This window comes from Pagrus major, chromosome 12, assembly GCF_040436345.1.
Source record: "Pagrus major chromosome 12, Pma_NU_1.0".
In the NCBI taxonomy this organism is placed as follows: Eukaryota; Metazoa; Chordata; class Actinopteri; order Spariformes; family Sparidae; genus Pagrus; species Pagrus major.
The window spans coordinates 4,670,355-4,683,835 of NC_133226.1; the positions used below are offsets into that span (position 1 = coordinate 4,670,355).

At 40.9% G+C, this 13,481-nt stretch overlaps 1 protein-coding gene across 1 annotated transcript in view; it reads left to right on the forward strand.

Annotated features, from left to right (window-relative positions):
- Positions 1-583: 583 nt before the first annotated feature.
- The window catches only part of onecut2 (one cut homeobox 2), a 35,242-nt gene continuing 22,344 nt past the window's right edge, over positions 584-13,481 (forward strand). The window contains exon 1 of the mRNA XM_073477967.1: positions 584-2,063. Coding sequence (XP_073334068.1) covers positions 836-2,063 — 1,228 coding nt within the window. The 5' untranslated portion in view covers positions 584-835. The remainder of the gene's footprint in view (positions 2,064-13,481) is intronic.

Here is a 13,481-nt window from a genome sequence, read left to right on the forward strand (position 1 = left end):
TGTGGTATAAATCATGAAAGGCTACTAAACTAAACTAAAGGCTATTAAACAAATACGAGGTTGAAATAGTCAGATAATACCTCACCGACAGACTGAACATAATATTTGGTTCCACTGACACACATTTTTGATTTTAGCCATTTAGTTTGCATTTCTAATTCTATCAGAATATTAAATTAGGAGAAGACACTTTTCCCAGAACAGAGCAGAATATGACACCTTGCACTCACATTTACATCCTACAGACAACTCAGTCACTGTAGTGAGGGTGGCATCACCTCACAGGAATACTACACAATAATGATTTTTCGCTCCAATCCTACCCAGAGCATCTTCTCTCGCCAAACCGCAACTCATATCAAAGACACCGATTGGTCAGCCTCTCCGTGCGCCACGCCCTCCAGATCCATCGCGCCCTCTCTGATTAGTCCTCTGCAGCGTCAGTCAGGCGGGTGACGCCCCTCAGTCCGAGCCCGCTTCTCCCCCTCCTCCTCCCGCAGCAGGTTGGGTTGAGAGGTCGGCTAGGGGACCGTGGACAGCTCCCGTCTGAGGAGCAGAGTAACGCAGGAGGAGGAGAGGGCTGGATATGGGGGAGCCACCGCACAGGCCCGTACGATCGAGATAAAAACACTTTTTTTATGTGCACATACCGGGGAAAATACACAAAGACACGGAGCTGGAGAGGCCTACGGAGGACGGGGAAACAACCGAGGAAGTGAAGGAAAAGGGGGAATACGGCTACTGACCCATCCCGGCGCATCAGGGGTGAAGCAGCGAGAGAAAGGAGGATAAGGAGAGATAATTCTGCGACCTGATGGACTGAGAGGACAGATGAATGAAGACTGCCTACACTAACGCCTATCGATGCCTGGCCAAGGACCTGGACGCTTACGCCATGAACACGGACATGACAATGGATGGCATTGGCAGCCTGCATGGCGGGGTGGCGGTGAGCTCCATGGTCCCTGATGCGGAGCTGATGAGCGGCCACAGCCCGCACCACGGCCGCGGGAGCTCATCGGGGGGACACGGGGCGGCGGCGGCAGCGGCGGCGGCGGCGGCGTCCACCCTGCGGATACACCAGGACCTGGCCGCCGCCGCCGCTTCATCCCGCTCGGCCATGGTGACCGGCATGGCCACGATACTGGACGGCAGCGGGGAGTACCGACCGGAGCTGTCCCTGCCGCTGCACCACGCCATGAGCGTGCCCTGCGACACGTCCTCTCCCGGGATGGGGATGAGCGGCACCTACACCACCTTAACCCCGCTGCAGCCGCTGCCCCCCATCTCCACCGTGTCGGACAAGTTTCACCATCATCACCATCACCACCACCACCAGCGGCTCTCCGGGAACGTGAGCGGGAGCTTCACCCTGATGCGGGACGAGCGGGGGCTACCGGGCATGAACAACCTGTACAGCCCCTATCACAAGGACCACATGTCCGGGATGGGTCAGAGCCTGTCCCCGGTGCTGGGCAACGGCCTGGGCTCCATACACAACACCCAGCAGGGTCTCCACAACTACGGCACCACGACGCACGGAGGCCACGACAAGATGCTGAACTTCGACGCACACCACACAGCCTCCATGCTGGCCAGAGGAGACCACCACCAGCACCGAGGCCTCGGTGGCCCGGCGGCCGGGATGATGCCACACCTGAACGGGATGCACCACCCGGGGCACCCGGCCGCGTCCTCGGTGGGCCACCACCCCCACTCCAACCCCCACCTCCAGTCTCCATCCCACGGGCCCGTGTTGGCTTCCACCAGGGAAAGACCGCCCTCCTCCTCGGGGACGCAGGGGGTGAACAGCTCGGGGCAGCTGGAGGAAATCAACACCAAGGAGGTTGCGCAGAGGATCACGGCGGAGCTGAAGAGGTACAGCATCCCCCAGGCCATCTTCGCCCAGAGGGTGCTGTGCCGCTCCCAGGGGACCCTGTCGGACCTCCTGAGGAACCCCAAACCCTGGAGTAAACTAAAGTCAGGCCGGGAGACCTTCAGGAGGATGTGGAAGTGGCTGCAGGAGCCCGAGTTTCAGAGGATGTCGGCCCTCAGACTGGCAGGTAAGAGCAGATAAACAAAGTGCGGTGCCACGCTGCTGTTATGGTTTGTTTTTGTGCGTCGGAACCAGAAGAGGAATTTAAATCTTCCCCCCAAAACACAGATCCAAAACGATCCCCTGCTGTCGCTCCTGTTGTTGTGACTTTAAAAAAAAAAAAAAATCTTCTGCTGGCTTTGTTTTGGTGTTTCCTCGTGTCTCCTCTCCAGCACGGCACCCCGATGTAGGTGCACGGAATTTATTTAGAATCGCTGGTGTTATGATTACCATTATTGATCAATAACAAAACGGGATCGATACGAAATGACAAGGTCACGGGATTTCCCTCCAACAGTCCCCTCTCTGTGTCTGTGACAGGGCAGCAAACACAGGCTTTATTTTCCTGTTTCTGCACTTTTACTAAATATCACGTTATTATTCTGCGCGACATTTACGCAAATATATGAAGGCTGGAAAATAACACCTGAAGAAAATATTAAGTAACAAAGGGGAAAGGGCAGAATTCTTTACAGAATTCTTTCTTTTGAAATTTTGCACAAAATGTGAATAATTCATCATCACTAAAGTCGACTTGTTCAGGCTTCATTGAATCAGACATATTCCTTCTCAGTGTACCTCACCATCATCATGCTTTTATATTAATCACAGGGATTATACTATTCAGATGGCGTGGTTTCTGTCATTAGCCTGTTAAAGGATTATTGCATGTTTCTGGTATTAGGGATTAGGGATGATATTCCGGGACAGAGGTGTGAGAAACGCTCAGAGCAGACAGGGAGCGTCGGAAGAGGATTTGTGTTTGATTGTGGGGAGCTTGAAGTGATCAGACGGCTGTGACACAAACATGAAGGTCTGCAGCATCAGTGGGTCTGGTGCCCCCTCTAGTGAGGAACCCGGTGTCTGTCCCAACAACCAGCCTCTATTGTCTGCAGGGGGACAGCAGCAGGGACCAGCACAGGGAGGAAGGATCAGGTCAGGACTGGAGGATTAGAGTCAGGTTTTCAGGACTGTTGCAGCACAGGAGCAGAGTTTAATGTTGCTGTTTGTCTGTGGTGACCTGGTCATATTTCATGTATTTAACAGAGGAGTCTTATGGCTTTTTTTAAAATTCTATAAACTTCTTCAGGAACTTGCAGTTTTGAAATTCACATGAATTATTGTTACAGTTTAGACTAATCTGTGTGGGAGGTGTCTGTAGTAACGCTTTCTAATAATCATCAATAATAAATGGTAAATGTATAGTTATTTAAACTTTAGTTCATAGTTTTTCAAACAATGACATGCTCCATAAACCATTCATTTAACAATTATAAATGTCAGTTACAACAAATGATGTTTATAGATTAACTAAACAGTATTTATTAACCATTTACAACTTTACAATGAACAATATTTTAATAAAGTATTTGTAAAGCATTTATTGTTTGTTAACAATAACTATTGACTAAAGTTTGATTAATTATAAATATACCACAGTTAATGATGGTTATTCTAAAGTTTTGCTGTATTTGTTGGCAAACTGGGATTTTCATCTAAATGAAACATTTTATCTCAGCAGCATTAAGTCAAAAATAACATGAGCTCTCCTCAGTCTCACACTCAAACTTGTCAGTTATATTACTCCAGTTATGCCTACATCTAATGTTTTACCTCAATACACTGAAATATAATCATATAAATCTTATACAATCAGTAACAAATATAATAATAAAATAAAAGCCTAATTAAACTAAAAAAGGAGGAGATGAGAAGAGAGGGAATTATGGCCTGTCGATAGTTAAAGAAAGTGAAGGATTTGTTAAATAATCTTTTTGCAAAGGACTCGTTTATAGATTCCAGCTTTTGGAGCACAAGTGGGTACAGTCTATCTCCTAAACCTTTTGTGAGCCAAGAAGAACAGTTTTCAGTTTTTTTATTTTTTTATTTTTTTATTTTTTTTATTTTTTAAAAAGTGTTTTAACGCACAGAGGAACACACCTTCCTTAAAAAATGAGTTTGGCACAGCGCTGAATGTTATTTGTTCAATCTCATAAAGTCCCAAAACTTTGGATCCAAATGTTGTACGGGTTCAGGTTCCAAACACCTGACTGCAGAGCACTTAATGGTAGCCAACAGTAGGTTTTTTAACAAATAGACTTTAGTCTTTATGGAAATACGCCCAGGAGATCTGTGTTGGGATATTTTGAAATGTCTTTATCTGCTCGGGTGTCTTTTAAAGCAGTCAGAGCTTCCTTCAGTATTAATGCTTTCACTTTGCTTCACTACTTTTTCTCATTCATTCAAGCACTTTAAAAAAAAGACTTATTCCAGTATTTAACATTTTGGATCTCACATGAGTTTCAACACGGAAAACTCAACTGTACACTGAAAATCACACATGGAAAACAAAATGTGGAAATCTGTTTATATATATGTATCATGCATCATCACAAGAGTGTATATTTTCAGATTAAACGTTTTTTGACTAGCTCTCCGGATAGATATAGATATAACAAACAGTCCACAGTGCTGAACGAAGATAAGGACACAGACATGTGACTATTATGTAGAGAAAAACAGGTTTAAAACAGATATATGTATAATATAGATGAAGAAATATACATAGAGATGCAGATTCACTTACTGATGAGAGTGTGTGGCAGTGCAAAGCAAGCTGGAATAAAAATTTTGTTATGTGTTTAAATGATCAAATGATGCTGTCAAACAGTAGGATAATTAGTCAGTTACAAAGTATACAGGGTTTTTTTCATGAACACATTTTTTAAATTAAGTAGAACTTTTATTATATTTCTTTCTGTCCAGCAAAAAAAGACAAAAAAAAAAAAAGATCCATATTTGGTGATTTCAAAGTTTTCAGCTAAATAAAAGGATTTAATAGCAGCCAACTTTATGGATGGAGAAAGTGTTCCTTCTTATTAGGCTGTGAAAAAAAAAATCCATAGTCATGACACTTAAAATAAGGCTGTTTTTCTAACTTCATGAAAAGTTTGCATTTTGTTTATTGAATATATAGATGTATTGTGAAGCTCAACTTTATGTTACATTGAAAGACCTTTACTTTAAGTTAAGTATTTTCTTTTTCTTTTTTTTAATTCAACACTTTAACTGTGTTTATATTTCTACTAGTGTCACTATAAAACATCCATAAGTAAACCTTCAGCATAAACGTTTTATCTCCAGCAGTTGTTTTTGATATATTTCCAGGACTCTCTGAAGACCACTGTGGATACCAGGTTAATAATCCTGGTGGAATCAAGTAAACTGAAAAATAAATGTAACATCGGTACACATGATGTTCTTTCAATTTTTTGTTTTAATCAAATCTGTGTGTCTTCTTTAGGATAAAACACACTTGTGTTCCATTTTTAATTAAACTCATAACATAAAATTACAACATAAAGAAATGACAAATATAACTGATATAAAAACATCATAAAAAATGTACTATTAATTTAAAGGACACAACCTGAAATGTTCCTAAATGGAGAGTCATTCTGTCTTACTCACGTCGTCAAACTGGATCCTGGTTGTCTTCAGGTTTCCCCTCTGAGACTCATAAATGAGGCTCCAAAAGTTGTTTGTGTAAAAACTGTTATTATCGCCACATCGATATTCATATTCCCCTTATATTTGAGCTATGATTCCCTCTACTTTTTTTTTCATAAAGTCACCAATCATTTTGCTGTTACAAGTAAAAAAATGTTTTACTGGCTCCCAGCAGGAAGATTTAGCATTACAACAGCACCAGAAACTGACTGAAGATATAGGTTTTCCACTAAGCATTGAACACAAAATATATATCCTATAATATCTTTATTTCAAATGTCAACCAAATAACCAAATATTCTAAAATCATACACTTAATGCACGTGTTTTTGTATTATTTTTTTCTGCAATATATAATATTTCTATATTATTCCTAAAACAACATTTAAACTGTTTTTTAATAAGAAGATCACCCTAATAACTTTTAATAAATCTATTTTATTTCCAGTCTGTATACTTACATTACACCTTAATAATCTCAATGTGTTTGTGGTGTTTTAATAACAGGTTTAAGGATTTTGCATCATATTATAAAGTCATATGTAGTTTTCGGCTGCATCATATTATGATGTTTGGTCGTAAAATCTATTAATAGTCTTCTTTTCAGTATCATTGTCCTTTTAAGTTTTGTTTATTGTGGTTTGTTTCTGAAATGAGGCAGAATAGATATTACTCATGGTGTGAACATAACGTGGTTTGGCTGAACAGTCTTTGCAGAATAAACTCTTAAAGAATGATCAGTGCAAGAAGGTTATGTATTTTTCCAGCATGGATGATTCTCAGAAAATTGATTTGATATTTGTAGCCTATTTATTTATTGATTATCAGTGTTATTTTATCATCTGAAGCTATATATGTGAGTTGAGCGCGTTGTTTCTTATTTGTATAGCCTATTTATTTAGCCGACTGCATATTTGGTCAGTAGATTTTAATCCAGTTCAGACGCCTCATATTTTAAATTTGTGCACATGTCTAACATGGATGAGGTTATCTCTGCAGTGTTCACTGTTGGTACTTGATAATATAGGTTAATTTGAAAATGAGTGACTATTGATGGAGGGTGGAGCTGGAGGAGAGCGAGGCAGCATTCATGTGATCTGCAGACACACTGAACAGCCTCATATTTATACTGCTGTCTGATGGAGCTGCACTCATCTGCTTTCCCTCTAATAGTGACAAACCCTTGCTGGCTGCTGTATGTGTGATAATGTCCAGCGTTTACAAATGAAACCCTGGCTACAGGATGGAAACAACATGTAAATCTAGGCCTGTCATGCGAATCATGCTATCAACATATTGTACTCTATCAACTTATCAATGTATGTATATGACCTCGATCATTTTTGTTAAACCTAACCTGACTGATCTAACTAGCTAACGGCATCCACAGTTTGCAGCAGTTAGCGGTCTGGACTGGGAGCTCAGACTGGTGTTACAGGACAGGACAGGCCGGGGCTAGCTGGTTTGCATGCTAACTGAAGGAGACGTCTCTGCAACACAATGCATAGGGTGTCTCTGACATGACGTCAAAACTCATTCTGTTGATAATTTTAGTTATTTTTTGAATATTTTAAACATTATCATTATGTCAGTGACATAAAATGGTCTTAAAATAATAGTATTAATAATATAATTCATTACAGTTATTTCTGGGGCAATATTTATATTTATATATATTCGAAATATAACGCATCACTAATAATATTTCAGTAATATATTACTACAGTCATGTCATGTTATGCGTTACAATCAGCTTTACTGACTGAAGTCAAGCGTTTGTTGTTTTTTTAAGAATCCATCCACACCAACATGACCATATTAATATAGGCTCTGTGTGTATTTAATACACCTAATCAATACCTAATCCTCTGAGCACACTTTGATTTACATTCTTGAATCACACATGCATTCCTTGTTCTGTGGACTAAAATAAAAAGGCATAGAAAAAAAGATTTTTGTCTTGTCATGTCACTGTAGGCTACACTATAGAAGTTATAGGTCTATTGTGTTTCATATGACTGAGCCTATATTTAAAAATATTTATTGCTATCTCATAAAATATCAGACTGTGATCCTTTGTCTGCCTGTTCATCACTGTGTCAAGAGCATTCCTTTATTTAAATACATCTAGGCTATTTAATTGTTCTCTATAGGTTATTTGGGCATTTTGTTGAAAGTAACTCAAATGTAGTGTAACAAGTAATAGATTACTCGACGCAGACAGTAATATTGTAATGTAATATATTACTTTAAAATGAAGGCAACTAGTAATATGTAATACATTGCATTTTGAAAGTAACTTGCTCAACACGGCTCCCTGCTTCCTGTCTTTGTGCTAATCTAGGCTAAACATGTACTCGACCTGTCTCAGTTTTCTTTTTGTTAGAGTCATTATGCCTTCACTTTTAAGATACTTTCACGCAAGAACAGATACAGTATATGACTTGTTTTCATCCTTCGAATGTTGCCGTCCTGTGGTTTCACAGAGAGCAGGTTAATATTGTCCAGTTTTGTACACAGGAAACATGCGTACACATGCTCATTTCATCGCTTTCTCTTCCCTCCACTGTGACTTTAAAACGACTGTAGAGACAGAGATAGCTTCAATTCCTAGATCAACAACAGTACAAGCAGCCAATAGAGCTGAGGTCAAAGGTCAGAGCTGCAACACTGAGACAATAGATGGAGCAAATATCCCCCTGACCCTGAGAGGAGCAGAGAGGAGCAGCATGCAGCGGGAGCAAAGAAATGAAAGAGCTTGTGGATGGGATTATTTTTGGTTGGGTCCTTTTAGAAAAGCGACAATTATTAAAGTCATTTTTAAAGCAGAAATGACCTGGTTCCAGCCTTTTAATCTGAAGAATTTGCTGTTTGTCTTTGTGTTATATATTATTAAATTAAATATTTACAAAACAAGACATTTGAAGATGTCGCATTGAGCTGGGCGTTTGAAACATGTTTTTTCATTCACATGCGCAACAATCAAAATAATCAGTAGTTGCAGAGCTACTCCTCCCCCCTTGGCTTCGCTCTCTCATTTATTTTTGCAGTGTTCTTGGTCAGGGTTAGTAAATAAGTAAAGATTTATTAATATTTCTAACACTTTTCAAAAACAAAAATGATTTTTGAGTTCATCATAATAAAGGCATTTTGCACAAAATGTCAGAGAAGCAGGACTGCTGGAAAAAAGTGCTGCCTTTGTTAGAAGTATTAAGACAGGAGTGTAGGATTCCTGGAAAGGAGAATGCAGCTTGGTCCTAATTATAGGGAAAATAGAGACAGTGTTCACCTGATATACTTACAATTATTTCATTCTATATAATTTATGGCGTGACCACGACAGTCTTCACACAGATGTGAAGTTTATGTACATGCAAACATTCAACTGTATGTAGCAAATACAAGTATACAACAGTTTTTCTTTCAAAGAAATTCCTTTTTTCACTATAATTTATACCAGATTATCATTCCTTTGCCAGAAAACCTCCACGATAATTCATGGGAACAATGTTTTTCCCAGAATGGGTGGTTCTGTCCTCCATGTCCCATCTGGTATTTACACCTATGATCGTCACGTAGTTTTTTCCTCTTTGTTTTGTTTGGGTGTATGAGTGCTAAATTGCTGTATCTTTTGATACCAGTAGTTACACAAAGATATTTTTTAAATACATTTTTTCCCTGTCAAATTCAAGACTGACAATGTCTTTATTAACATAATCATAAATACACTGCATGGCTAAATGTATGTGGACACAACTGTCTATGTATTTTTGATGTTTCAAGGTTTGGGTTAGGCCACTGTAGCCCTGCTTACAGAGCTCTCAATCATCGTCTGCATTTCTATTTTTTTCATTGATTCAAAAAGATATGCTAATGTGCTTTTCAAACTCAGTTGGAGAAACAATGAACCAATCAGTTTTTTAGGCGTGATTAAGAATCAGGATGTCACCTTCCTACCGTCAACATCTATCGGTCTATCAACATCTTTTACGTAGTACATGTTAAGCACTCCTAGAAACCGCTATCGCAGCTTCTGTGTCGACTTACAACGTCGATGTGGGGCAAATTCATCAGTCACTGTGATTGGTTTGGTCAAAACAAAACAACCCCTGCAGCCAGGCTCCAAACTCTTATGGGAAGTCTTTCCAGTGGAGCGGAGGCTGTTATAGCTGCAGATAAATGTTCATGGTTTCAGAATGGCACGTCCAAGTATCACATATGGGTGTAATGTTTGAGCGATTTCTGCCTGCCAAGGACTAACAACGGCATCGTTAAAAGCTCCCTTTCGAAATAAAGAGAGAAAGAACAATATTTTGAGCCCAAATTGGCTCTTTCTCAGGTACAGAGAGATCTGATTTGTTGTCTACTACTTTTAGCCATGTAGTCTTAGCACAGTATCACCAAAGTAGGGTTTGTGAGGTTTATAGTTAAGAGTAAACAACGATTTTTTTTAAGAAAAAGACAACAATTGGTGTGAAACAGTGTATTCAAAGCAAGACAAATGCTTGAAAATCTCTCCTTCTCTGAATGTCTCTCTGGAGCTTTTTCCTCCGTGCTTCCCTCTCCTCTCCCTCTACCTCATTTTTAATCTTTTTCTTTCTCTCGCCATCTCTCTCCTCCCTTGGACCTGCCCGTCTCTTTTGGGGGGAGGTATTATGTGATCGTCGGGGGAATTGAACACAGGAGCAGAGGCAGCAGCGGCCTGATGAATTATTGATGGGAATCTCGGCGTGACCCGCCTCGGTCTGCTCACTTCACTTCTTCTTCACCTCGCAGCCAGGTTAACCAGGCAAAATGGAGGGAGTGAGAGAGAGAGAGGGAGAGAGAGAGAGGAGGAGGAGTCCATTGTTCCGTCCGAGGATGCTGCCTGCTTTTGACTCCAAGTGAATTATGGATGAAAAGACAACGATGCTAAAATCAGTGTTAGAATTGAATAGCTTGTATAAAAGGTGGAGTACAGATAGGAGCCTCGGTCAGCAGAAACAAGTAAACACTGGGTAAAAAACATAGGCGAATTAACCTGTCCTATAATGGTTTACATGATTAAGTCAGTATAATGAACATTTCCACAGCACTAATTCAATCAGTGAACCAAGTCATCACACTCACCACACTGCTACTCTCTGTGTTTCTTTTTAAGAAACTGACACGTTTATTCAAATAGCTTTTACCTTGCCATTTTTTGGTTGCTGTTAAATCACCAATGAGCTCAGCCCTTCCTACAGATGTTTCACATTAAAGCTAGGGTTGTTATTAGGGTAAGTTATTCTAGAAGCATTTTTTTGTTATATTTGGAGAAAATCATCAACTTTAGGATGGCAATTAATAAGTCAAACGCTCTCACAAAAGACCAAAAATCCAATATCTGTGACTGCGGGCCTCTAATAAGCCTCTCCAATCGACTCAGTCAGCCCATGAAAACATTAGACAGACTACCTGTCTGTCTGCCTACATACCTGCCTACCCATGTGTTCATTGCGCATAACTAGGGTCTTCCACAAAACTAGGCGGATGTATTGCCAAAGCTATTAGCAAGCTGGTGGCACAAGAATGACAGAGAGAGTGCACTCATTTTCCAGTACTAACATGCTAGCTTGACAGCAGTGAGTACTAACAATAGCCGTACATGTTCTTGATTAAGTTCACATGAGAATATTGGGTGTTTTCTTACATGTGAGTGAGACGTGAGATATTTGGATACAAAGATGCGCTGTGCTCATAGTATACAGCGAATGCTAGCTAACTAAGTAGCACAAAGCACACAGCCAGTGAGCCAAAGAACCAGTGAGCAACAGCGACAGTGACAGTTATCACTGTTATTCAGTTGCAAATTGAGTACCACAAACACTCAACCCAATAAAAGAAGTGCTGTGGCGCCAACACACTTCATAAGGGGCTAACGTTAGCACAGAGCACACAGCCCCTGAGCCAAGCTAACCCACTTAGCACAAAGCACACACCTACAGGAGTAGGAATACGCTAACTGAAGCACCAGGCAGCCTTTTTGGAGTGAGGTTTCTGTAATCTTACCAACCCCAGCTTTAGAAACCTACCTATTATGCACTTTCAGTACTCTAGAGCTTTCCATGGGAATTAAGGAACATGACTCACTGATGTGATTTCAATAGTTTTTGTACTAAAATGGCACAGATGAAGAAGATGCTGTATATCAGGGTTTGGATACACAGACAGTACTAGTTAGTATAGGATAAATTCATTGTTGGTGTTGGTCTTTTCATGGGGTTTGTTGACAATAAGAAAATCATACTCACTGGTCTGATCCGTCTAATGATATAGAATGAGAAGAGTCCACCTTGAGTCACACTGTGCTGAAAATCTGAATGACTGAGCCTAAATATTTTCCATTTTACGCATCCTGCTGCAAGCAGACACAGTGCATTATTTATGAGCCGGACCCTGCTTTATGACACAGATTACCAGCAGTTACTCTGGTGTGTGTGTGTGTGTGTGTGTGTGTGTGTGTGCGTGCGTGTGTGTGTGTGTGTGTGTGTGTGTGTGTGTGTGTTTGGTCTTACAGTTTCAGACTGTGGGAATACAGTTTGTGTCCGTTTTCAGGGTTTCTGTTCTGACCTCCTGCATATTCACAGGCCGCTATCGATCTGTAATAATGGATTTCAGGCTGCTGAGAGGAGACTTTTGATGTTTGTTTGTGGGTCAGTGTGAGAAGATTTGATAGAAACTGTTATCTCTGACCTGTCCTGTCAATAGCAGTTTTGGAGGCTGGAAATTGAGACATGACAAAGTGTTTTTGCATTACGGCAAATGTTAAAAAAAGGTGTATAATGTCTTTTGTGGCTCAAGGGGAACTGTGTAAAGTCTGATAAAAAAATGCCTCATGTGATGTCACTTGAGTCAGCGTCTGTTGGGGCTGAAGACCACAAGTTTAAAAAAATGGAAAAAATCTGTTTGTGTGTCAGAAGTGATCTTACCAGACCTCCGTCGCCCACTCCTCATCCCTCAAGATGCTTGAGGCTACATTAGCCACTGCTAGCATAACACACCCTTATCTCTGAAATCATTAGTTACAGCCATACTCTGAATCTTTTTTATCCTGTATGAAACATTGGTCTGGTTAACAAGGCTAATGAAAAGTAGACACAAAAGCCTCTCTGCCAGTCATGTGACCATCGCTTTGCCTGTTGTAGTGGTATCAATAGTATCCCACATTGCTTCCCTTGACCTGAGACAGTGTTTGTTGTCCCTCAGCTTCTCCTACGAATTTGCACATTAAGATTTGCTCACAATGCAGGCATTATAGAAATACCAAGAGCAATTATGAATACCCGTTTTAAAAGACCTGAGATCAGATGCCATTATCTAACTCACATTGCAGGTGAGAACAAGGGAATAGAATAGAGTTACACATCTGCATGTCTTTGTCTGTCATCCATGTAGAGACTCTGACTGCATCATATTCATTCAGCAAAGCACCAAGCTCTTTATCAAATCTGTAAACTCCAAACACCAGCCCTGTGTGTTCAGACAATCTACAACCTTCACTGTAGTGCCCAATAAGAAAATCAGAGGAATAGCGTAGTGATTTTTTGTTAAGACTGTCTACACCAATTACGGCGCCCTGGCCGTGTTGGAGCGGTAGAAGTGTTGCTGGGGCCAGCTGAGCGGTTGGGGTTCAGAGGAGAAAATGGTCCTGTCGCCGCTTTATTACGGTGGTCAAATCAAACGTGACACAAGGACTCTGAGCTCATCGAGGCGGAGCGCTCAGAGAATACACACGGCACAATCAGTCAGAGCTACACAATACGACACAAACACATACACACACACACACACACAGGTACAAAGCAGCAGGGAGGACAGGAATGCAACTCTGAATCATCTTAGAGGACCATCAGTT